Source organism: Ambystoma mexicanum, chromosome 7p (genome assembly GCF_040938575.1).
Source record: "Ambystoma mexicanum isolate Mex_15411 chromosome 7p, UKY_AmexF1_1, whole genome shotgun sequence".
NCBI classification, from domain to species: domain Eukaryota; kingdom Metazoa; phylum Chordata; class Amphibia; order Caudata; family Ambystomatidae; genus Ambystoma; species Ambystoma mexicanum.
In genome coordinates this window covers 98,093,915-98,119,524 of record NC_090939.1, presented here as the reverse complement: position 1 = coordinate 98,119,524, position 25,610 = coordinate 98,093,915, and the positions used below count along the sequence as shown (strand labels likewise).

The 25,610-nt window shown below is 48.7% G+C and overlaps 1 protein-coding gene across 9 annotated transcripts in view; it reads left to right on the top strand.

Annotated features, from left to right (window-relative positions):
• SPICE1 (spindle and centriole associated protein 1) overlaps positions 1-25,610 on the top strand; it is a 1,365,450-nt gene that overhangs the window by 606,979 nt on the left and 732,861 nt on the right. For all 9 annotated transcript variants that reach the window (XM_069635857.1, XM_069635859.1, XM_069635855.1 and 6 more), the window contains one exon: positions 11,468-11,608. In XM_069635857.1, the coding sequence (XP_069491958.1) occupies positions 11,468-11,608 (141 nt within the window). The remainder of the gene's footprint in view (positions 1-11,467; positions 11,609-25,610) is intronic.

Sequence of the window (25,610 nt, the reverse complement as noted above, 5' to 3'; positions counted from 1 at the left end):
CAGGGGAATTTTCACAGTGCAAGTTTTCCTTCAGGGTCGGAGTTTGACGTGATCTCAGAAGGGGCATAGTGGTAGTGTTGAGGACCTTATTGATAAGGAAACCCACACTGACGTCCTGCCCAACAGGTCTGTGACAGTGGGAAAGGTAGCTGAGTAGGTGTGGAGAGCTTCTAGTATATCAGTCATGAGGGGAGATCCAGGTTTCCAGGACAGCAAGAAGTAAAAGTTGAGGATCCGTCAAAGAGATTGTGCATTCCAGGGGACACATGAAAGCCTGATAGGTGGGGGAGAGGAGCAGGTGTTTTCTGGTAGGCGAGGAGCCTAGATGAGTGGGGTGCAGGAGGGAGGTTGATTGGGGGCCAGAGACTTTTGCAGAAGTTGCACTAAGTTGAGGCTAAATGCTATGAGGGAAGGGAAGGAGAAGAGGGAGTAGGAGAAATAGAGTGAAATCCAGATGCATGATTGAGGGTAGAATAAATGGGCAAGTGAAGACAATAAAGAAAGGGTGCAGGCAAAGAGGGAGAGGGGGGTAAATGGACGAGCGGGGGAAGGATGGGGTGGACGTTTTGAGCTGGGCTAGAATGGGGCTAAAGATAACCAAATGACAGTTGACAGATGCAAAACAGCAATGTTCCTTTGTCATGTAAGGTAATAGAAGCTCAGGGGTGAATTGATCCATATGCGTGATTAGTTATGAATAACGCATTTCACTTTGAGATCATAGGAACTTGCACTGTCCGTGTGTTGACATCTATACTAATCTGAAAGCTTGTTGAACCCCATAAACAGTGGGCACACTCTTGGCTGTTATAGAGTTTTATCTCTTGGTTTTGAGTTGGTCTCCTGAGGCAACGTCCTTCATAATCTGTTCTAAGTCAAACCAATCTCTGTGTAAGATTTGTCGCCTTTAGACCAACCCTCTCTGCCAGCATTTCCTAAGGTGAAACCAACATACAAGATGCTTCTCGCACATGGCACAGACAAACTCTGCTTTGACGGAGCCTTGGGCATCAGTTGGCCTTTTTTCTTGATGGCTTACTTTGGTATTTCTGGGGAGGTCTCTTAACTTAAACCGAATCTCACTGTTCTTAAAGATACTATAGCAATTTTATTACTCTACATCTGGACTGCAATTGGGTCCCCTTCACAAAATGTTGGAGAGAGGGTGTAATGAAATGGGGCCACTTTTTTCTAAAAGTGCCAGAAGGTGTAAAATGTTTGGCACTTTGTACATCAGCTTGAACCAGTAGTCACTTGTGAATTTGATATTGCCACAGTGCTAATGCTGTTTGGAGAAGGAATCACTGTATTAGCTACGAACTCTGACTATAAAAATTATGCATACCGGGTAGTTTGCAGCAAGAAAAAACATTTTGCAACTTGGAATACCACTGGGACATTAGATGTTGGTAGATCATATCTGTTATGCATTCATAAAGGCAGAGCTGTAGAAAGATACCAACCTGAAATAGCAGAGAAATTGTGTAATCTATATGCTCACTTTGTATAACTTCTAAAGAATATCCTTGGGCGTAGGAGCTTATTCCGAAGCCGACCTGCACAGACGTGAGCTCACATAGCTCTGGGGTTTTGCCCCTAAAATCCCCAGTTGGCCTGAGAAGTAAAGTGTTACTGGTAGCTGTTGGTGTAAAACCAAGCAGGCTCTTCTAAGTGACAAATATCAGCTAAATGTCTCCCTACTTTGAACCTTGAACTTTCAACTTCTCTCATTTCTATCCTTTCAGTTCTTTAATATTGTTTAATAATTCAGATTTTTAAATTGAATTTTATCATGTAAGGTTTTGGTTTTTAGTTGTTCGCATTAGTAGGTTGTTAGATTTTCGTATGTCAAGTTTTTGTTGCAACTTTTCAAATCTTGTGCAGTACACATATCCACGTAGGTGGCGTGCTAGTGCTTTATCCAATAACTAAAACTAATAAAATAGGACATTTTGTAAACTAGGTTTCTCTTCTATTTCACTGGGCCATGGCTCCTTAAAGGAACAAGTTGGATAGATGCACGAAAATAAGTGATATACGCTTCATGGCAAAAAACATGAAGTGCATTACATGTATCATTTGATGCATCATTTTTAATGATATAGGTAATCTGCTCACTGCAATCCTAGCAAGCACTTATGAGGAATGAACCCTTTTTGCTCCCCAAAACTGTGTATGCTAGCTGTAGTATACACCATAGTGCCTAATTGCAACTGTAAGTGTTGAATAACACACTGAATACAAACACACTGAATACAATGTTGTTCAGTTACCCAAGACCAAATATAGGTCCCAGGTAAAGTCTAGTGAAGGGTAGGCCCTAATTACAGGGGTATCCCCAATTATATGGGTACCCGTAGTCACACTCGCTAAATGCACCCCTCTAGGGAAGCCAGGTCTTATCTTGCAAGGATAACCAGTTTAATCATTACAGAAATGAGGATGGGGCAAAGAACTCTGCTCCCTGAACGGTGTATTATGTCCCTTAACCTTTCCAAGCTCCTCCAGGCAGGAGCTTATATACTGTTTTTTTTATTTTTTTAAATTTTTTTTATAATTCTGTTTATTGATTTTAAACAACATAACATAAAGAAACGTACATGGATCAGCGGTATACATTTTGAAGGCAATTAACCATAACGGGGTCCGCGGGGCCAAGGACCGTAAGACATCAATAGGACAAGGCAGGCAAACAATGCTAGCAGCGTTACCGATGTAGCCCCACATGCAGGGCTCATTGAGCATCCAGCCATTTACCCCATATTTTTTCGAATTTGCGGGAACAGCCCCTTGCATTATAGATCCGGCGCTCTAAGGTTGCGCACCTGTCCAGCTCATTACTCCACCGGTTCAGGCTCATTGGATCGGCAGATCCCCAATTGGCCGTGATAAGTCTTTTGCCTGCCCCCAACGCAATTGCCAAAAACATTTTCTCATATTTGGACAGGTCTACTTCACCCCCAATGCCCAAGAGTACCATCTTGGGGTCCCTAGGGATTGGTGTCGCCAGAGCGGCTGAGATTGTGTTGACACAGCCCACCCAGAAGGCCTGTATCGCCCGACAGTCCCATATCATATGGTAGAAGGTGGCGGGTTCAGTTTTGCATCGAACACATGTCCAGTCTTCTATTCCGCCCAGTCTGGCCATTGCAGTGCGCGAGTGGTATGAACGATGGAGGATCCTCAGCTGTATTAGTCTGAGCTTGGATTCTATACCAATTTCTCTGGGGGACATTAACGCCTCCACCCAATCTTCAGGTTCCAAGGGGTCCAGATCCCTTTCCCACTTTACCTTTAGCCCGTCGAGTTGTGCAGCCCCGAATGAGTTAAGGGCCTGATAGAGAGTGGAAGTGACCCTAGAAGAGATGTGCTGCGGGAGAATATTGGTCTCGATGGGAGAGCAGGGGGGTACGACCGTCATGTCGGGGAATTGGGTGCGGATGGCGTGGGACAGTTGCGCATGCCGAAACCTGTCGATGGGTGCCAGGTCGAATTGTTTGCGCATGGTCTCAAAGCTCAGGAGGCGACCCTCTTGTATCACGTGTGCTAATGTGTGTATTCCTTTTGTCAGCCAGTGACCGAAGGAGCCCATTTTTACTAGTTCCAGGAGGAGCGCATTGTGCCATATGGGTTGCGACAGTGTTGGCTGTCCTTCCCAGCCGATTAGTTTGTGTGCGGCGCGCCGGATGTGGTGGGTCATTTTGGGCAGCACCGGGAGTTGATCATGGGTGGCATAGAGGATTTGGAGCGGTGTTAGCGGGGACATGGTCTCTAGCTCTATACGGGTGTGTGGCAGTGTGGGGTCCGCGTGCATCCAGTCATTCACTACTCCTATCTGTGTGGCCAGGTAATAGGTGCGTATGCAGGGTAAACCGATGCCTCCCTCCCACACCGATCTCTGGAGCGTGTCAAGGGCGATCCTGGATTGTTTCCCGCCCCATAACAGTGTGCGCAGGTTCTTGTCAATGAGTGCGAAGGTTTCTCGGGGGATGGGGAATGGGGCGTTCTGGAGGACATGAAACAGTCTGGGAAGGGTCATCATTTTGAATAGTGCGGTCCGGCCCATTAGCGATAGGGGAAGAGATTGCCAATGGGGGGTGTCTCTGTTAAACCGCTCTATTACTGGTTGTATATTAAGTCAGGGGAACCCATCAAGCGTCGGGTCGAGCCGTATACCCAGGTATTTGAGTTCCCTGATAGAGACGTGATATGGACAGGTCTCCGGGATTGCAGACTCGCCACCCTGAATCGGGAACAAAATGGTTTTGGCATCATTAACCTTTAGGCCTGCAAAGTGCTGATATTCCCTGAGTATGAGGGAGACCACCAGGCACGAGATACTCTGGTTACTGAGGTATATGAGCAGGTCATCCGCATAGAGCGAAAGGCGGTCTTCTCCTCCCGGCCAGACGAAACCGGTCCAGTTGGTGTTAGCTCTAAGCTCAATCGCTAGTGGTTCGATGGCCAGGAGGAAGAGAAGTGGAGACAGCGGGCATCCCTGTCTCATGCCCCGGCCCAGGGGGAATGATTTGGAGGACCTGCCGTTCACCCTCACCGTGGCCTCCGGGGCTGCATATAGAAGTTTTACCCATGATATAAATGTCTGCCCCAGGTTCATCTTAGCCATGATCTCCCACAAGGTATCCCACCCCACAGAGTCAAACGCCTTTTTAAAGTCCTTCGCCAGGAGGGTGAGTGGGGCTGGTATTTCCTTTGCCCTGGACAGCGCCAATTGGACTCTGCGTAAATTCATCCGAGTTGATTTATTGGGCATAAAACCACATTGGTCTGGGTGGACGAGGCTCTCAATCACTTGCAATAGTCTGTTAGTGAGTGTTTTGGAGAGAACCTTCGCTTCGCCATTGATCAAGGATATCTGACGATAGGAGGCTCATTCCTCCGGGGGTTTCCCAGGCTTATGTATGACAACTATGCATGCCTTCCTGAGGTCTGGGGGGGGGGGGAAGTACTCCTAGTTCCCTGCTGCGTAGAAACATGCGGTGCATGTGGGTAGGTGGCGTGCTACCGAGACATTTCCACATTTCTGTTGGGAATCCATTGGGGCCGGGAGTTTTCCCGGGTTGGAGTTGTGCCAGTGCATCTTGCACCTCGGTGTCAGTGATGTCAGCATTCAGGAGATCAGATTGGTGCTGCAGGAGTATCGGAATCTCGATGTGGTCGAGGTATCGAGAGGGTTCGACTGATGGGTTCCCAATGGGTGGGGTATAAAGATTTTTGTAATCGGTAGCGAATGCCTCGACAATATCCGAGTCTTCTGTCAACAATGTCCCATCCGGAGATCTGATTGCCCTGACGTGTCCCCTGCTCTGCACGCGTCTCTCCAACCAGGCCAAAGTCTTGTTAGCTTTGTCGCCCCTTTCATATATTTGGCTTCGGACTAATTGGTGAGCAGTTCGTGCATTGTCTAGGGACAGGTTACTGAGGGCGTCTTGCGCTGTGAGCATCGCTTCCTTTGCTTCTTGGGTGTTTTGTATAAGGATTTGTCGCTCACACTCCAAGATGCGTGCTTCTGCTTCCCTGACCTTCTGGACTTGGCGTTGTTGGTAGGCGGAAACCGTGGAAATAACCTCCCCTCGTAGGACTGTTTTGTATGCCTCCCAGATTGAAATCGGGCAGTCCACCGAGCCCTCATTAAGTTCAAAATGTTCCGTTGTCCTCTTTTCTAGCTCCTCCGCAATTTCAGGAAGACGGAGATGGTATGTATTTAGGCGCCAATTACGATCCGGGCGGCAGGAGGGGTTCTTGAGAGTTAAAAGAAGCGGGGAATGGTCCGAAATTCCTCTCACGAGGAATGCAGCGTCGAGAAGCCTGTGGGTTATGTTGCGGGGGATGAAGGCGTAATCGATCCTGGAGAATGATTTGTGGGCACCCGAGTAGAAGGAGAACCCTGCCTCGTCTCCATGAAGTGTGCGCCATGCGTCCACCATTCCTGAGGTCTCGGCGAACGTGGCGAGCGGTGTGAAGGTGGGGCGTGTTCCAACTCTCCTATAGGTTCTGTCGACTGTGATGTCCATTACTTCATTAAAGTCCCCTCCGAGCACCCACATATCAGCCTCCTCCAGAAGCAAGCTCTGTAGCTCGGCGAGCAGTTCTTTCGTCAGCGTGGGGGGTGCATAGGTTGCTGCCAGGCCCCATGTCTCGCCCCAGATGTCCTCCAGCATCAGTGCATAGCGGACCCAAGGGTCTGCCCTGATCTTCCTAACCTGGAGAGGGACTCTCTTGTGGACGAGTATCATTGTGCCCCTAGCTCCTTTCGTGAATCCGGCATGGTAGACATTCGAGTAATTGGATCTTTTGAAAAAGTTGGTGTTTGTGCCTATCAAGTGCGTTTAATTTAAGAGGGCAATGTCCGGTGAATGTCGGTTTAGGTACTGGAGCGCCATTCTCTGCTTTATGCTGGAGCCGAGGCCATTGACGTTCCAGGACAGTATTGTCACCTTATTGGAGTTCATCCTGTCTGCGTGAGTCTGTTTGTTGGGGTATCTGGGAGGATTAGTGGCAGTTGCATTTTTCCCAGGGGCGTATGTCGTTTTCCTCTCAGGAGGGGACATCCGGGGGTCGCCTGTAACGCTCACCTGGTTCCCACGGAGGCGAGGCGTCGAAGGCGCAGAACTCTGAAGATGGACAGGAAGGGCCCCTCTATTCTGGCTTCCCTGGCTCGTTGGATACCCTCCTGTGCGTGAAAAGGGAGTATTACCAACTGTGGAACAATGCTCAAGCCTCCCACTCCCTTCCAACCCTCCACGATACCTCCTCCACGATTCCCCGTGAAGCCTCACCTTAGGGTTTGGAAGGATGAGCTCTCCATCCTGCTTCTGATGCAGGGGCGCGTTGAAACCCAGTTACTTCACTGGATTGAGGATTGATGGGAGTTCAGGTAAGCTTGACTGTTCAGGTAAGGCGCTGTAAAAGTTCTGTTCAAAAGTTCAAGCTTAATAATAATGTTCGTTGTCTAATTGCAGCAAGCGCTAATGCTTATGTCTTTTTCCCCTTAGGGGCCGGGGTTCGGAATGCCGGAGATATGGCGCCGACCCGAAGTGAAACAGTTCTGGATGAGCGCTCAGGTAATGTCTTTGCATTCACTCATTCAATGTCTTTGTCTTTTTTCCCCATAGGGGCCGCGGTCCGGCGATGCCAGGAAGCGGCAGGACCCGAAATCAGTGGGAATAATCCAACAGGTAAGACTTAAAAGGAAACTGAGCTTTCCTTATTCCTTTTCTCCTTCTCACCTTTGTTCTTGTCTTTTTTCCTCTAGGCGCCGGGGCGTAGCTGAATCCGGAAGATCGCTGCTGAAGATGGAAGCGCCTTGCAAAGGTGAGTAAAATGCAGCGCTGCAGCGATCGAAACGAAATGCCTTTAAAATGATGTCTTCCTTTTCAGGGCCATTGGAGAAATGACTCCGGGATGCAGATTTAGCAGGTAAGGGCTTTTCTTCTCCTATTCTCTTCCTTTCTCCCCTTGCAGGTGTTCCAGGGTGCTGGCAGGCGTGGCTGAAGTCAGGATGCAGGAGCTGACACGGTGAGCGTCCAGCTGCTAGGTGCAGAACAACGCGAAGCATGTGTGGCTGTTCGGGTGGGGTTTAAATAGCCTTGGAAGAAGTTCCTGGTATGTATCCTTCCACCAATCAGGTATGTATCCTTCCCCGACCACACCCGGGTGGTGAAGTAGTCCTACAGGTTAAGTAGTCCCATTCAGGCCTCAAGAGGGCCTGGATGAAGCAGCAAGGTCTGCATCAGGTAAGTGTGCACCCAAGCACTTAAACACATATCCTCTTCTATGAGCCCGGCGCCTAAGGCGCCAGGACTGGGGTCCGCTATGAGCCTGGCGCCTAAGGCGCCAGGACTGAGTCCAAAGGGCCCCGACTTGGGCCCGCTGAGACTTCCCTGGGGAAAATGATGTCTGCCTCTGGGGTTGCTGGGCCCGGCCTGGCTCCTTAGAGGTAGGCATCATGACACCGCCTCGCACTGGAGTGCCTGAAGAGTGGCTGATACTTGTGTCTCTGGTCCTGGCCCAAAACTGTGTTTGTTTGCCTTGCCTGCTCTCGTCGGTTTCCAGCTTTCTTTTCTCGTGATTCCGTTTCCTCGAATCCCCAAAACTCCCCCCACCCTGTACACGTCCCCCCCAACTGGGAGCACCTGTCGCCCAAACATTGAACTTCTAACTTGGTGAACTTAAACTTCGTCGGGATGATTCGACCTAGGGTGGTAGCTCCTGTGGAGTTACCTGGACTGTGCCTGAAACTGCGATGCCCAGGCGGTGGCGGCTGCAGTGGTGTAGTTTCAATGGTGTCCCGTAGCGAATTCAGTGCTGTGATGCCCAGGCCTCATCCGTTCTCTGTGGTATTCCTGGAGGGATGCCTTGGTGATTCTGTTACGGGGTCTGTCGGAGTGAGAGGTGGCGAGTTCTGCCCGGGTTTGCGAGCGGACGGCCCAGAGGCCACTTTGTAGCCGTTGTATGTGATTGGGCCGTGCCATCTGGAGGATGGCGTCTCAGTCCCGGTAATTAAGGAGGTGTGCAATTATAGTTCTGGGCGTGGCTCCTGGGGTAGGTCGCCCAGTGGGTACACTATGTGCTCTTTCAATAGAGAAGAATTTCGACAGTTTCTTGGGGGCAAAGATGTGAGTCAGCCAGTCTTCTAGGAAAAGTGCGACACTGGGGCCTTCCTCTTTCTCCGGGATCCCGAGAATCCTGAGGTTATTGCATCGTGCCCTGCCCTCACTGACTTCGGCTCGGTATTCGAGTTGGTTGACCTTTTGGGCAATTATGGCGAGTTGTTGTTCCAACTGCCGGACGTTATCTTCTGTGTCCGACACTCTTTGTTCCGCTTCTCCGACCCTAGAGGATAGGTTGCGGAGATCCTGGCGTAGGAGAGATACTTCCGTGGAGACTCCACCTATCTTGAGTTCTAGCGATGTTCTCGAGTCCCCAATTGCCTTCATTAGGTCATTCAAGGAGGGTTGGGGGTCCTGAGTTACTCCGACACTTGCTTCTGCCAAGCTTTGTGTCTCCTGGCGAGGGGGGCCTCCACTGTGTACAGGTCCATTTTACTCTGCAGGGTCTGCCTCTTGGCCTTGTCCCTGCCCATGGTCGAGTTGGTAATTAGTATGAGGTTTTGGGCCCGGGTGGGCCATGTGGGTGCCCCACGGGGATTGACGTGGAAACCAGGGTGAGGTGGGCTTGCCGGGCGTCTATCTTCCACCACTTTGTCTTCGCTCCCGGGCCTCGGCAGCGCTATGTGGATCGGTGTTTGCCGATCCCCTGTTCTGGCTGGTCTGGTACGCCTGTTGGAGGATCAGGAGTCCATTGGGGGGGTGTTCATGGTTGCTCCCCTGTGGGAAGGAGCGTAGTCTCTGTGGGTATGGGCCTTTCCACGAAAGCTGCCGGATGTGTGGGGAGGAGGGGGGGGGCAGCGTGGGCAGGACTCAGCCCCGTGTTTTTGGTGCCCCGTGGGGGTCGTTCTGCTGCGTGTCTACCCTAGTTGCGGTCATTGCACCGCAAGGGAGAAGAGTCTGAGGGGGCCCACCGTGGGCAGGTGGCTCCATTGTTCATGGGGAGAGGTGCCTCCTGCCGCTGCACTTCAAGTACGGCTCTGCTGTATGTAGGCCCCGTGGGGAGAGCCGTATTATTGTTGTCCCTATTTTATAAGGGGCCACGGGGGGAGATATGGCGATTCCCCCACCTCATTCACTCTCGTACCGCGTTACTGCTAGGCACGTGTGCAGCGTAACTTCCATCCACAGGGGAGCCCAGCACACGGTCCTTCCTGTCGTGCTGCAGCTCGACCCCGCGCGTTGCCGTCTCGTTGATGGTGGGGGGGGTTGGAATTTCAGAGGGGGGGCACGGGTCAACAGGCAGGTTGGCGTCAAGTTCGTGGAGGGAGTATGGCGCGTCATTCCGCCCGCCTCTTAACGCTGCTTCCTGAGTCCGCTCGCTCGCAGCGCTGTCGGAGGCAGGAAAGGTGCCGTCTCGGATGGCCTCAGCTGCTACGGTTCGCGGCCTTCCTAGATTTCACCGGGGTTAGATGCGGGGAACCGCCATTGGCTCTCCGGCAGTGTTGGTGGGTAACTGCCGGGCCCTGCACTCAGCCCGGCCGAGCGTGTGCCCTCCGCCCCCGCTTTCGGAATCACCAGTGTCCGCCGTGCCGCGGAAGGGGGGAGGGGTGGGCGTTCGCTTCACCCGCACCACAATGGTCGCGGATCGCCGCCTGACGAATTCAGGTCGATTCTCGCATCCCCTGCACAGATTTGCCTCAGGGACGTGGCGACTGCTTACCTGTTGTGTCCGCCGCCTCCTATGTGCCGCTGGGGTGTTCCTTTCTAGCAAAAGAGGGATAAATTGTAGGATATTTGCCGCGGCCGCCAGGAGCTGGTGCGGTTAGGTCCGCATGCGCAGTTCCTCGAGCTTATATACTGTTAACTTGCTGTAGTGGCATCTCTGGATATTGGCATGGTTCAATCCAAAACAGTCCTTCTTCCCTACAAGGGGAGCTGCAGTCTTCCTTCCTTCTTGGTCGGTGATGTCTGTTTTAGGACCGACTACTTTCCATATCACTAGCCTATGCAAAAATACACTGTAGCTTAATTTTCCATCATTTTGCTACCCATGAACATTTATATATAAACTCATTTTCCCGTCATACTCTCCATACTTCACTCATTATATTCATATTTGTATCTGGGCCAGTAATTCCCCTTTAAAACCTTGTTTTCCCATAATTCTGCATGTCATGCATTGAGCATGTACAATCCCACTTTAGCATACATGAGTTTTTGATGGACAGGAGGCAACTGGTGAGCCACTTTGTGTTCTCTGCAAGCTTAGCCTCAGTGACGCAACACTGCATGCTGTGCCATCCATTTTTAGCACCGGCCACATTCCTTCTGGGAAGGGAGGGGGGAGTATTTTTCACTCCTATCATGCGAAGGACTGCATAGATTTTGACATTTACAAATTCATTCAGCTAATCGTTATTTGCACCTTTATATTTAAATACTAACTGCCTTCTTTTAGTCCCTGGCCGTGTGTGTGATTATATTTGCATGGAACAGTCAAAAGTCATGCCTAATTCTAAAGCGCTTGGGAATGAAGGAAGGCGCTAGCTCCGTCCCAACACTAGGAATCAATCTCCTCATGTGCCAAACGTGTTCCGCATTGGGGGAATATAGTCCCTAGACCAATGCTTGAAGTCCTTTCAGTAATACTGCCAAAGAAAGTGTTTGAGATAGCAGCATTCAGCCACATGCCTGATGGAATCATTGGAAGAACCTGAGTTTTGTTTGCATTCATCACTGGGATGCTTGGCTCATTGTGCATTCTCCAGACGATCTTGGAATCTGCATTTACTAATTTGCTGTCATAAATTTGCAGAATTTGGTCTCTAGTAGTAAACCTTGATCCAAGAAGTGTAAAGTGTTGATTGTTGGACCGGTTTTCTTTTTGTACATAGCATTGAACGCCACAGCAGTTGTGCAGAAGACCAGATCTCGGCTCCGAGTTGATGAACCATCACATTCTTCTGAATCACCTAGTATTGGCCAAGTGCTGAACCCTCGTCCTCCTAAGAATCCGAAACGTGCCACACCACAAGGTTCATTTTGTAATTTCTTTTCCTTTTGAAGAAAACTGAAGCACATCTTACATGCATCTGTTGCCATCAATGTGTTTCAAACGTCCTCTATAGATGGTGTTAGACCACATTGATTTCTGTTGTGATTTTCTGTTGCTCCCCAGATTATTGAAGTAAGTTATGCTCCGGTTTCCCCTAAGCATTAAAATTCAGTGAAAAATCATTGATCTTCTGTTTGCCAAGTCCACTAGCCTCGTGAAACACTTAACTTTGCCCCTGCCCTCCACTTCTCACCTCCCTATCAGTATGAATGCTATATGCATGCCCACACTTGGTACAGTACGTTAGCAACAAATAGCACCTATGAGAAAAAGTACTATTCTAATTCATATGGAGACATGCTATCCCAGGGCAGTTCGCACAACTGGAGACTTAATGAGCAGTGCATGACGGTGTCATATTTATTGCATTTGATTACACGCCCAAACCCTTAGGTATTACGGTGTAGGTTACTTATATTGTACGCATCTTACATAGTTACATACAACGTACGAGACATAACTGGTTACGTACATCAGAGGCATCTTAGAGTTAGAAACAGTAATGGCGTCTTGAACGATTTACATTAATCTTGAAAGACTAAGCCGTTACATAGGAATGAATGGGGCACAATGGGTCCGCAAGAGGAAGAGCAATAGAATTACAAATATGGAGGTATTCCAAATAGGGGGACACGCTATGTTGCTCAAGCACTATTGGAATTTGTTAAACAGCCAGGTTTTTAATTTTCTTGAATTTAGGGAAGGGCGTTTCGTTACTGAGGTGGCTAGGGAGCGAGTTCCAAATGCGGGGTGCTGCTATGGGGAAACTGGCGTTACCTGCTCTAGAAGTTGAGAAGCGTAGGATGTGGAGGTGTATGTTGGCACTGGATCTGAGTGTTTGGGTTCTATTTTTGAAAGAAATGCTTCGACTGAGATAGGTGGAGGTGTTATCCGAGATGCATTTATGGGTGATAGTTTTGTGGAGAATTATTGCTTGTACTGGAAGCCAATGAGCCTCTCTTTTGTATTGAGAGATGTGCTCTCTTCTGTTGATGCCCTGAGCTGCTCTTAGGACTTTGTTTTGGAGGAGTTGCAGTTTATTTATATTTCTTTTAGAGGTAACTAGTAGTAGGACATTACAGTAGTCTATCGTTGTGAGGATCAGGGCTCTAGCGAGTGTAAGGCAGTTATCCGCCGAAAGGAGTGGTCTGCTTAATGTAATGAGCTTGGCTGTATATGCCGTGGATGAGGCAAGAGCGCTGATATGGTTATTCATAGTGAGATTAGAGTTAAGGTGAACTTCTAGGGTTTTAACTTTGTGGGATATGGTGATGGGGGTTACATCTATTACTATGGAGGTGTAGTCAGGGTGAAGTTTGCGGAGTCTGGCTGGGGAGCCAATTGTGAGGATCTCAGTTTTTTCTCCATTGAAGCAAAGACTGTTAGCCATCCAATTTTGGATGAGGGAGTAGATTTTGTTAATGCAAGCCTTTTCCTTTTACATGTGATGTGAATAAGGATTTGCGTGTCATCAGCAAAGTTGGTATAAATTACTCCCATTGCATCAAGGTCTGCAAATAGTAGTTTCATATAGGCATTGTACAATGTCGGGGAGAGACGGGATCCTTGCGGTACTCCCTAAGATAGGGGGATAGGATCAGCTGCTTCTTCTCCTAAGGTAACACTAGAGGTGCGGTCGGAGAGGAAGGATTTTATTCAAGTGGTGGCTTTCTTTGAGAAGTGGAAATTGGTGGCTAGGGTGTGGCATAGTTTGTCATGGTCAACTAAATCGAAGGCCGCAGAGAGGTCTAGCAGTAGTAGAATGTACAATTTGCCGGAGCCCCTGATGGTGTCCACCTGGACGTTCTCAGTACTATGATTGGGACGGAATCCAATAGGTGGTCCTGCTCTAGGTGAGTTTGGACTTGGGTGTAAGCTATTTTGTAATTTTGAGGAGAAATGGCACCGTTGTGATGGGCCTATAGTTCATAGGGATAGCTGGGTCTAGTGATGGTTTTTATGAGAAGGGGTGTGACCCAAGCTACTTTGATGGATGCTGGTATTTCACTTAAATTGAAGGATTCATTGACGAATTTGGTAATGATGGGTGCTAGAGTGGTGTGGTGCACTCTTTAAACTATTTTAGCAGGGAAACTGTCGCATTTACTATTACAGGGTTTGAGGGATGCTATTGTATTGAGATCTTGATCGTTCGAGACTTGAGCGAAGTGGGATTCCGGTACATCGTACCTTACAGTGGTAGCTGTAAGGTGAGAGGGATTGGCTATGTGCTGTAAGTTTTTTTTTTTTTTTTTTTTTTGCGAGGCGATTTTTGCTTTGGAGGGTGTTCACTTTGAAGGCTAAGGCACCCTGAATGGTAGTGCACCAGGCTTTGCTAGTGTTAATGGGGCTGATGGGTAGCATGGGGGAATTCTACTTCTCGGATAATGGTGAATAGCTCTTTAGTATTGGAAGCTGCCTTAGAGATGCGTTCATTGAATGATTTGGCTTTATGAGCAAGTACACTGTAAGCTTTGGATAGTTGTTGCAATTTGATTTTGGAGTTCAGGGGAATGGTTTTTTCTGCATAAGTTTTCTAGGGTTCTTTTTTCCCTTCCGAGTTCTATGAGTTTATCATTGAACCAAGGGGAGCTATGTTTGGGCTTAGGCAGTTTGGTTTTGAGAGGGCTACTTTATCTATTGCGGTTTGCAGGCATTGGTGGTAATGAGCAGCGATGCTCCCTGTATTAATGCTGTCTCGTGGTTTGGCATTGAGAAGGTCGTTGAGCACTGGAGTAAGATTCTCAGGGGTGAGTTTGTGTGTATTTCTGCCCTGGATGGGTGCTGGGCTACATGTTTTGGCTGTTTTGACTGTTGTGTCTGGGTCTAGGTTTGTTAAATTTGATTAGACAATGGTCTGTCCATTGCATTTTAAGGATGTCTGATATGGTTACTGCGGTGTTGAGGGTGAGTTATCCAATCAAGAATTCTACCTTTAGAGTGTGTGGCAGTATTCACAATTTGAGTGAATTGCATCTCTTGAAATGCATTATGGCAGTCTGTTGCTTTGCTGTCCATGGGGTCGTTATAACCTAGATTAAAGTCTCCTAAAAAGATGTACTTGGTTTTGGGCTTAAGGAAGGGTGTCATTGATAAAGGTAAGTCTGTCTGTATTGTTGGCGGTGCACGTTGCTCTATATACTATTAGGAAGTTGATTGTAACCTTGGGGCTGATGGCTAGTTTAAGAGCGAAAACTTTGTAACCAGTGAGTGATTCCATTTTACATTCCCTGAATTGTAATGAGGTTTTGTGGATAATGGCCACTCCACCACCCATGGCATCTGAGCGGTCTGCTCTGTGGAGGGTGTATTCAGAGGGGATGGCTAGTGTGATTTGTGGGCCTGAGACTGGATGTAGCGATGTTTCGGTGAGTACTAGGAAGTCGAGCTGAGATTCTAATATACAGTCATGTATATCGATTGCATGGGCACCGAGGGTGCCCATGGTTATGGTTGCTTGCAGGGGCAGATGTGGTGACTTTGTGGAATGTAGATTTGTATTGCATTCATAATATCTCAGAACCACTTTTCTTTTAACTGAATGATGTTCTTTGAAATAGATCTACTACAGGCTGTTCTTCCCTTCTACGGAAGGTCCATAAGAGTCTTCAATTTCCACCAGTAAAATTCATTTTCCTCGTTCAACTCATTGACAAATGGGATGTCTTCGTATATTGATTACTTTGTGTTTCTTTTGTTAATTCAGATCCTGAATTGGAACTTCACAACATACACTGGTGTCTGAGCGTTTCGAGTGAATACCAGATTTTCGTCTGGTCACTCTTGACGTGGATTTCTTGTGCACCATCATGCACTGGGGCGGTATATAATGACTGTCAATATTTTCTCCGAAATCGTGGTCCTGAATCGTAAGATGCTACTTAACATCCATCATTTTTAGCAATCCTTTTTCTGAAAGTCTCGGGGCAAGGCGGTGGGGGAAAGAATTGCTCTTGTATGCAAATATAATTATGGGCTACTAGGATAAAACAAGTTTGGATTGAGAGAAATACTCAATTGACAGTACATGTTTAAGTGTGGTTAAGATTGTGGACCTGCTTGTTGACTGGTAGGGAGATGCATTGGCCTAGGTGAAACCCTTTGACACTTAATTTTAAACCAGATGTTCAGAGTTCCTAGGCCTGAAACTTCTGTGCGGTGGAGCTGTGCCTCTCTAAGAACAGTGACTCACTGACGAGGCCCAACCAGGCCGAAACAAGTGTCTGTGGTTGCTGTTGGTACTCCTGTTCAGAAGAGAATTGCCAGCATTTTGGTGCTGGACTGCCCCTGGGCAGGACAAATACTGATCTGTATTGGACATTTCTCTTATGTGAAAGGATGGTGAGCTAAAGACTCTGGTTGAGACTCTAACCCGGGATATAGGCCGGTAGTAGCGAAACCCCCAGAAGCCCCTCTTGTTTTGGCATATTAAGCAGCTGTGGGTTTTCACCCTAAGTTACTAGGGTAATCCAGACATGGAACCCTTGCTCACTGTTCTTAGAGAGGCACAGCCCCACCTCACTGACTAGGCCCAACCAGGCCAAAACACGTGTCTGGGGTTGCTTGTTCAGAAGAGAATTGCCAGGCATTTCGGTGCTGGACTGCCTCTGGCCAGGACAAAGACTGTATGTAGACTGTATGACATTTCTCTTCTATGAAAGGATGGTTAGCTAAAGACTCTGGTTGAGACTCTAACCCAGGATATAGGCCAGTAGTAGAGAGATTCCCAGAACCTCCCCGCCCCCAGTTTTTGCCTGGGAGTCCCCAGATGCGCAAGTTATTCCTCTGTTCCCTGTTTTCCATATCATCGACCTTGTATCTCATCTCCCTGTTCCTGCGCTCCAGCTCCTTATGTCTCATGTCAACCCCTTCGTCCAGTATGTCTGCTGCCCGTTGGGTGTGCTTTAGTGCCTCGACCCTGTTGTCCACTTTCGTAACTCTTTCTGTGATGACTTCCATGGAGCCCTGGACCTCCACCCTGAAGGTGCGCAGCTCTGGAAGTACTGCATGAAAGTCTTGGTGTAGGCCAACCAGGGCCCTTAACTCTTGTGTGTCACCGCCTCTCCCGCCACCTTTGCTTCTGGGGTGGGGCTTCTCTGCATCGCCCTGCTTCTCTCCACTACAAGCCCGGTAGCCCAGGGGTCGTGATCCTGCCCTTTCAGCCTCAAGTTGGACCCAACTCAAACGTCCAACAGTCTTAGCTGTGTTGTGCAGGGGCAGTGGGGAGGGTGGGTGCATTCTCCTGCTCAGGTTTCTTGTTAGATTTAGACTGATGCCAGTGCTCCTGGTGCCCTCTGCCCTAACTTGGGAGTGTCTATCTCTTTAGCCCCTTGCCTCCCTCTCTGCCTTGGAGGGAGGAGGGCAGGCCCACTGCAGGTGGTTGATTCCTCTTCCTCTTCTCAGGGCCTCAGGTGCAGCCTGCCACTCCCCGGAGTCTGCTCCCTCCCTGGCCTCAAGTTCGGCCCAGCAGCTCTCCTCCTTGAGTGTTGTCTCTCCGGCTTGTGCTGCAGCTGTATGATCATGCTTCCCATACGGCCTTTCCCCTCCCGAGTTTCACACTTGATTTCTAAATGAACGGTGCGGGTGCCCCTCTATCGATTATCTGCTGCTTTGTGTGCGCAGGGGGTTGGGGTGGGAGGAAAGAGGACGCACGTTCCTCTAAAGCGTGCTCCTCCCCACCTGCCTCAGGCTTTTACTGGCTCTGGTGGGTGCGTCTGTTCCCCTATGTTTGCGGCCCCCTGAGGCTGCCTTCCCGGCACCTCAGATGGGGGGCCTCTCCCCGCCAGAGGTAACGCTCCCTGTATGTGCTCAGAGGGGGCTGGCATCCCTCACCGCTGAGCCCCACTTCTGCCGTGCACCTTGTGTGCCGTCCTCGACTGGCCCTGGCTCTCCTCAACCCGTCATGAGGGAACATTTGCTGTTGGCCACGTTAGGCAGGCAGCTGATCTGGGGCCCTCTTCCTGCCTTCTGCAGGGACGGGCCTTACTCCGCAGGGAGTGCAGTTCCCTCACCGCAGATGGTCTCCCGTGTTCTGCCTTCCTTAGGGGGGCGGGGTCGGCTTCTCGGTGCTGCTCTCCTCCCGGTCTGCAATATCGTGGCATGTCCCTTTGTGTCGTCGGGGGCCCTCTTATGTTGCTTTTTTGTTGGCCTCTGCAGAGCTCTCCACTCGCATGGCAGACATCCTCCGCGCCCCCTGGTGGTCTCTCTACAACCTTTTTGAAGGATCAGGTGGTGTTAGGCAGAATCCTGTGCAGTGCTCTTAGGGACCACTACACACAAGACTACAGGTGGTAATACAAGTTTTGCCTGTACTACTATGTTAAAGTGGTAGCAGTAGCGGAGTAGCCAGGCTTATCTCAAGAGTATATGAGCAGTAGCAGAGATTACTCAAAGGACCACAATTACTGTGACTCAAGCAAACACTGACTCAAGGTTTCAGGTAAAAAATATAAGTACATTTATTTTTAAACCATCTGTTATAAAACACTTCACTTCTATAGATTGAAAACCACACGTAAAATACACCACACACAACCAATTCCACTTGTGCCAGTAAATTCAGGGTAAGTACATTAGGATTTGACAGACCAGTGTTGTGATACTAACGCGTACCCGCGGATAGAAATGCTCACGATGTTAAAACACACTTTGTACTTAAGAATTTAAAACCAGGGAAAAGTGAATAAAAATCAAAGGCAATACTTTTTCAAGGCAAGGAGGCTCGAGGGCCAGTTCAAAGATGCAGTTTAAAGTCAATAGGCCTGCGCCAGTGTCAATGGAGCAGATGCTCAGTTGCAGAGGATCACACGTAGAACAGTTCGAGATTCGAGATGCCAAGAGTTCGTAAAGATTGTCAAATGGAAGGAAAAGTTATAAGAAGGAGGGAAGAAAAAACAAATCTTCGTGGAGGAAAAGGGTTCACCCCGATTCCGGCTGGTCAGATGGAGACAAAGACCAAGTATGCACAGTATCTTATTCCGTTGGAGAAAAGCTGGTGACACAGCAGTTGTTCCTGGTAGTTCCTGCAGACTTGCGGTTCCTGCGGCTTCAGGGATGAGGCCAGCAGCAGCGAGAAAGACAACGATGTATAAAAGATGCACTCCTTTAAATCAGGAGATGGCTCTTCTGATGGCTATCCGGACCACTACAGCACAGCAGTGATTTCGACACAGGAGATGATTCTCTAACTGAAGAAAAGACAAGCTGGTTGATCCCACCAGGCTCAAGGGAAGAAGACTCCGGACTGGATCTTCTTAGTAGTTGAAGGGGTAGATGGCTCAGGATTGCAGCAGGGCTTCACCGGGACTCGGGGTTGCAGCAGCTGTTGTCTTCTCCGCTTCTCTTTGGTTCCTTGTAGTTCCAGATGACGAATCTGCCTTCTATCTCATGAGTTCTACCTTTTATGCCAAAATCCCCCATTCACACAGCCTGGCTGTCAATCACTCAGCAGGAGGGTTGTCCAGCCCGGACAATCACCTCAGGCAATCAATACAAAGTGCGACTTGGGTCTCGAAGGAGACCCTGTGCAGGGGAAGACTACATCCCTCCCTCAAATTCAGCCCACCTACACATCCAGATGGCAAAGGAGGGCTTCTGGTCAGGAGCCCGCCAAAGGTCGGCGAACAAAGGAGGCAAACCTGGTTTGCTGCGCAAAGAAAGTCCCAAGAAGGATGTTAACAAAAAGAAATGGCGATTAAACCCAACAGGAGCCGAAATAAAAAGTATTTGGGCTAGCGGGTTTAAAGTTTGAGGCTACTAAAATAGCCTAAAACAATACCACGTTATGTAATATAATCGCGGTAGGGAAATTAGGGTAGATGCCACTGCCACCAGCCAAGTCTTAATGTTAAGGGAGCAAAACAATGCTCCAAGAGGTACAGATAAAAAGGGCTAAGAATTAACCCTTTCCAATACTCCATATAAGATGGGTTGTACTGGATCTGTGGTTAACTAACTGTAAAGTTAATGGCAACTTTACCCTTTTCTGGGGGACAGTCAGCCCCAGAAAAGGAGTAGGTGGGAAGTCGAAACGACAACCCTGTGTCACTGCACTGAAGGTGCTGTGTAACACACAAGTGTGTGGGGCTACTGAAGTGGTGTACTCCAGAGTCCACAATCACAAAACAGATGAAATACACATGGCAAAACACAGGTAAGAGTGGGGGGAAAAGCTCACACTCTTACCAAGTGGAAAAAATAAACTCCAGAAATCCAGCAAAGCTGCTGAGGGACTCACTAGGTAAGGGAAATTAGCCATAGAATGAGAATCCTCCCTAACAGGTGGTATTGAGGGTTCATCCCTCTTTCTTGCCAAAAGTAGTATCGATCCCAGTTGTGGCACAAAAAAATGGTATTACCTGCTTTTTATCCTCCACCTTCTAAAGAGGAGAGGTTGCACCATTTAGACCCCGGGAGAGCTTACAGATTCTATATTAGCAGGATGTCTAAAATCAGACAAGATGACCAGCTCTTTGTGGGTTAGTTGGGTCCCAAATTGGGACATGCTGTTACGAAGCAAACCATTTACCGGTGGATTATTTTATATATTTCTGAAAGCTATGGTTTGGCAGGCAACGACCTGCCCAATGGTTTTAGTGCTCATTCCACCAGAGGAGTGGGTACTTCTTCAGCTCTTCAGAGGGGGGTGCCTGTACAAGACACATGCAATGCCGCAACCTGGTCTTCATACACATTTAGCCAGCATTACTGCCTGGATTCTGTGAGTCGGGCTAGGAGGCTACATTTTACAATGCTGTGCTTCAAAGCATAAACCAACAATGAATTCTCGATTCCTAACACCTTCAGCATACTGCTTTCGGAGTCTATACAAAATGAGGAATCCGTGGGAGGGCACAATCCATCAGAAGAACAAATTACTTACCCCTGGTAATATTCTTTCTACTGGATGTTCCTCATTGCCCTCCCAGCCTACCCCTCTAATTAGCTAGTAATTGTTAAATTTGAACGTCTGGTTAATAACCTTCGAGAAGGCTGAGCATATAGGGAAGAAACATGAACTGAGGCAACGGTCGCAGCGCGATCTACATACCAGTGTCGACATCACTGCCGAGAGCAGGACAGACAGTCGAGGGCCATGAGTCGACAATTTACAGCGCTCAACTATGAAAAAGGTTTGCAAAGCTGCAAGCAGACTATATCAAAGATGAGGAATCCGTGGGAGGAACATTCAGTAGAAAGAACATTACCAGGGTTAAGTAATTTGGTCTTCACTCACCTAGTACTCGCCCTTGAATTTTAATACGTTTTTACATAGGTCTTCCCAAAGCACAGATATGCCTGCAGCTGCCAACCTATATTGCTCAAATTTGAAATAAAATCATATCTCCCCAGCACCACACTCACTAGACTGGCTACCGGTACATGAACGCATTGTATTCAAAATATGTGTCTGGTCTTTAAACGTCTCTAGCACCAAAATCTGAATCCTTTGTTTAATAAACTGGAACTTTTTCTAACCATCCACCCTGTTGGATCAGTAAAAGATGAATGAATAGTGGCTCCTAAATGCCAAAGCAAACTGATAGGGGAGGCAGCACTTGATGGTTCAGGCAGAAAAAAATGCTCTCGCCCATCTCTTGCGTACGTAAACAAATCTAATATAGTTTTGCAAAATATAAAAAAGTACCTATTCTACCAGCCCTAAAGCTCACCCTTTAGAATGCTTCAATTCTGGTCTTTACTCTATAGCGGCAAGATATTCTTGGGTGACTGCGTCCCTTTACGAAACTCCCAAACACCCCCCCACCATCCCTCTAAATAGCAAACTATATTCTTTTGTTAAACGAACTTGAAGATAATTAGCAGACTAACACTGCGCACAGACACAAAATATATCTAAGTTGAAAATGTTCGAACAGTGGCGTTCATAAACCGATGCTACAAATAATCGAATCCACACATCAGATCAAGCAAAATCTCTTCTTTATATTGTGAAAAATAGCCGACACGTGTTTCGACCCCAACGGTCGTTCTCAAGGCGTCTGAAGGCACTAATCGTAATTAAAGCCGGGAATGAGGTATTTCTAAATGTCTGTGTCTCAAGATGTCCCTTAAGCGATTATGCATAGTCAATTGGGTAAAATCCCCACGTCACTTTAAAGGGTTCAATAATCCCCGCATTCATAGAGAGAGTTTACTGAGCAGCCCCACCACATATGAATATAATCCCCCTTCTCCCGGTGGCACTTCCCGCAGTGAGAGTCATATCCCTCCCTCATTCGGGCAATCATCGCCGGGGCAGGGACTGGGGGGAGTGTAATGCCATCTATGCAGCAACTTTAGGGCCTGGTGTGCTCATAATGTGTCCTCAATGTCCCTACCCAAATCCTGTCCCCACTTGATTCTCGATGGGATGGGGTCCCTAGGGTTCGCCAAGATGATCTTCTTAAATGATCCAGCTATGAGCCCCCTGAATCCCCTCTGTGTGGTCAGGAATCTTTCAAAGCTCATCAGCTCCCTCTTTAGGTTGTCACCCCACCAGCTCTCCGTCATGGCCCCCTTCAGCTGCAAGAAGCGGAAAGGCGACAATTTGTGGAGTCCCCGGGCTTCCTCCATCCTACTCAGGGTTATAAAGGCGTCTCCCTCCCACAGTTGCCCTGCCCTGCTTAGTCTGGGCTCATACCAGGGCTGGAATGCCAATGGTTCAATCCCATCCCTCAATGGGGGAGCCCAAATACAACTCGAGCATGACTGCCATGTTGTGAGCAACTATTTCCCCACACTCCCTCCATACAGACCACAGGACCTCGCGGACCGGGTGACGCAGCATTCTTCGGGATACAGGCCTGGGGACCCACAGCCATTGATCTAGTGTGACCGGGGCTAATGCTGCATTGTCCATCGCCATCCATTGTTTGCTTGAGAGTGGATTGAGATGATCCACTGCGACTCTATGCTGGGTCACCTTATGGTACGTCGCCACATCAGGAAACCCCTTCCCCCCCCCCCCCCCCCCTCCTCCTCCTCCTCCTCCTCCTTTGGCAAAATCAATGTCCTGTAGGAAATTGTCTGGCCCCCGCCCAGAGAAATCTCAGCATGGCCAACTTCACCTCGACAAAGAACGACACAGGGATCCCTATGGGCAACATCTCAAATAAGAAGAGGATTTTGGGGAGCATGACAATTTTTATTCAATTTAAACGTGCATCCATGACAACCCCGATCTTGACCATCTCTCCATGCCTCGTTTTTATGTTTGACCATAGAGGGAGGACATTTCTAGGAAAATGGTTGTTGCAGCACTGCCACGTGGATCCCAAGGTAGCGAAAGGGGTCCTCCTGTATCCTAAACGGTAGCCCCACAATGTACTTCTTCTCCCTGTCAGACAGCTCCCCCACAGAATAAACCACTGACATTCCCAGATTAACTTTGAACCCTGATAACCTGTCGTATTGCTCCAAACTTTCCAGCAAGAGTCGAACTGAGAGAAACAGCCTGGTGATGTAGAGCAGGGCGTCATGAGCAAAATCACTATTCGAAGGGATTGTGTCCTCCGACGTATTCCTCATCTTAGATATATCCTTCCAGCTCTGCTGGCCTCGGAAAAATTTTTCTCCAGAGGGCGCTGCGCGTCGACGTCCCTCGAGTCGATGATCCTCGACAGCCGCCGTATCGACGCTCGACGTCATCCTGCCTATAAAGGCCGCGCGCAGCGTCCGTTGCTCAGTTCCGTTTTTCCGCGCTACTCGGTGCCTCGGAATACCGTTGCTCAGTTCTTAGTAATATTTACTTCAAGTTATTCGAATCGTACTCGATGGCTTCCTCGTCGGAACCGACAACCCCTCGATCCGGCTTCAAAAAATGTCGAGATTGTGGGAAAAAGATGTCGTTGACCGATCCTCACAGAAATTGTCTGTGGTGCTTGGGAGCCGAACACCATTGTTCGGAGTGTGAGGACTGTATGTCCATGACAGCTAAGGCCCTGAAGGAGCGTAGGGGGAAGCTGGAGAAAGGTAAGACTTTTAAAGCTTCTTCTTCTTCGACGAAGTCGAGACATTCGTCTCCTCGTCACCATTCACGTTCCAGATCTCGGAGTGGGTCTCATCACTCCTCGAGATCGAAACACTCGAAGAGGAAACGTCGAAGATCCCCTTCTCCGTCTTCCTCTTCCTCTGTTTCGCCAAAAAGAATCCCTTGCCCCACGAAACTTAGTTCCCGGGCTGAATGGGAGGAATTCAGAAAAAACATGATGAGCATCTTCGAGAAAGCGGCCTCGACCCCCTCGAAGACTGCCGAGAGCGATGCTCTGGTCGAAAGACCCAAAGGTCAAAAACGCCGCGAGTCGCAGTACCCGGCGAAAGAAACCTCTCGAGCGCGTCTCGAACCCTCGAGTAGGACTATGACCTCCAAACCTTCCTCGAAGGTTCCGTCGACGCCGTCGACGAAGGTTCCGTCGACGTCGAGGTCTTCGACGCCGTTGTCGAAGGGACCTTCGACACACAGGTCTGTCGACTCGACGCCGGCCTCGACACCGGCGTCGACGCCGAGAAAAGTCACGATGACCACACATCCAGTGACGATTCCCAGGCCCTCGACGTCGATGGCGTCGATATTGTCGAGTAAAATTCCAATTCTGTCGAGGTCCTCGAGGCCTCCACCTCTGTTTTCGACGCCACGCTCGAAGCCTTCGGCGTCGGCGACATCGACGTTTTCGAGGCCAATAATGACAAGTTCAGCACCCTCTGCCTTGGAAATGGGATTTACTCCCTTTATTAATTCAGAACAATTGAGAACTATATCCTCAATTTTAGAAGAGGGTGATTTGTCAGAACAAGACACATTTGAGTTACAGGGACCTGTAACCCCAGTTAGAGAGGAATTTTCCTCTGAAGAGCGCAGATTAAAGGATCTTCATGATTCTTTACATGAGGCAAGTGGTTTAGACACTTCCCCTGAGGTGGATTTTGCTAAACCAGACCCGGGGGAGCATGCTGAAACCCCCTACAGAGCCTTAATGGCCAGAATTACAGAGTTCATGGGGTGGTCTACACCTTCACAATCTTTCCAGCAAGATGACCTCACGGATATTCTTGACAAAGGCCCACAAGAGGATCCAGTGGTGCCCTTTCATAAAGCTCTTCAGAGAAAGATCATGACAAACTGGGAAACCCCAGATGTAATACCAGCAGTAAATAAAAAACTGTCTGCAAAGTACAGGGTATCTTCCACAGACCCAGAGTTCTTGTCTAAACATCCATCCCCAGAAAGTCTGGTGGTACAAGCAGCATCCTCTACCGACGTCAAGACGGCTTATCCTACTGTCCCACAGGACAGGGACGATAAAAAATATGATGCTATGGCTAAGAAAGTCTTTTCAGCATGTAGCATGGCGTTAAAGTCTGTTAATGCTACTTGCACCCTTGCTAGGTTCAGCCATACACTTTGGGAGTGTGCTTCTACAGCGGCTGACTACATCCCGGAGGGAGAAGAAAGGGATGCGTTCCTGAATATTATACAGGACGGTAAAGACGCTATGTGCGAATCCCTCCAGACGGGCATTGATTCGGCTGACAGTATCAGCAGAGCAATGGCGGCAAGTACATCAACCAGGCGGTTCGCTTGGTTGAGAAAGTCGGGTTTTGCCCCAGATGTGCAAGCCAGGCTCTTGAACATGCCATTTGATGGCTCTTCTTTGTTCGGGAAAAAGGCGGATGACAGTTTAGAGAAACTGCAAACTTCAAAAGCAGCAGCAAAATCCCTAGGAGCTGCAATCCGTCAGACTCCTTTTCGTCCCACAGGAACCTCTGCGAGGGGCAAGTCCTTTCGCTTCTACTCCTCATTCGGAAGAGGTAGAGGACGACCGGCTCAAAGGGGTCAAAGAAGAACTACCCGAGGTGGACGGGGTAGATATTCTAAAGCCGCAGCAACAGCAGGTGCCTCTTTACCATCGGCATCTGCATCA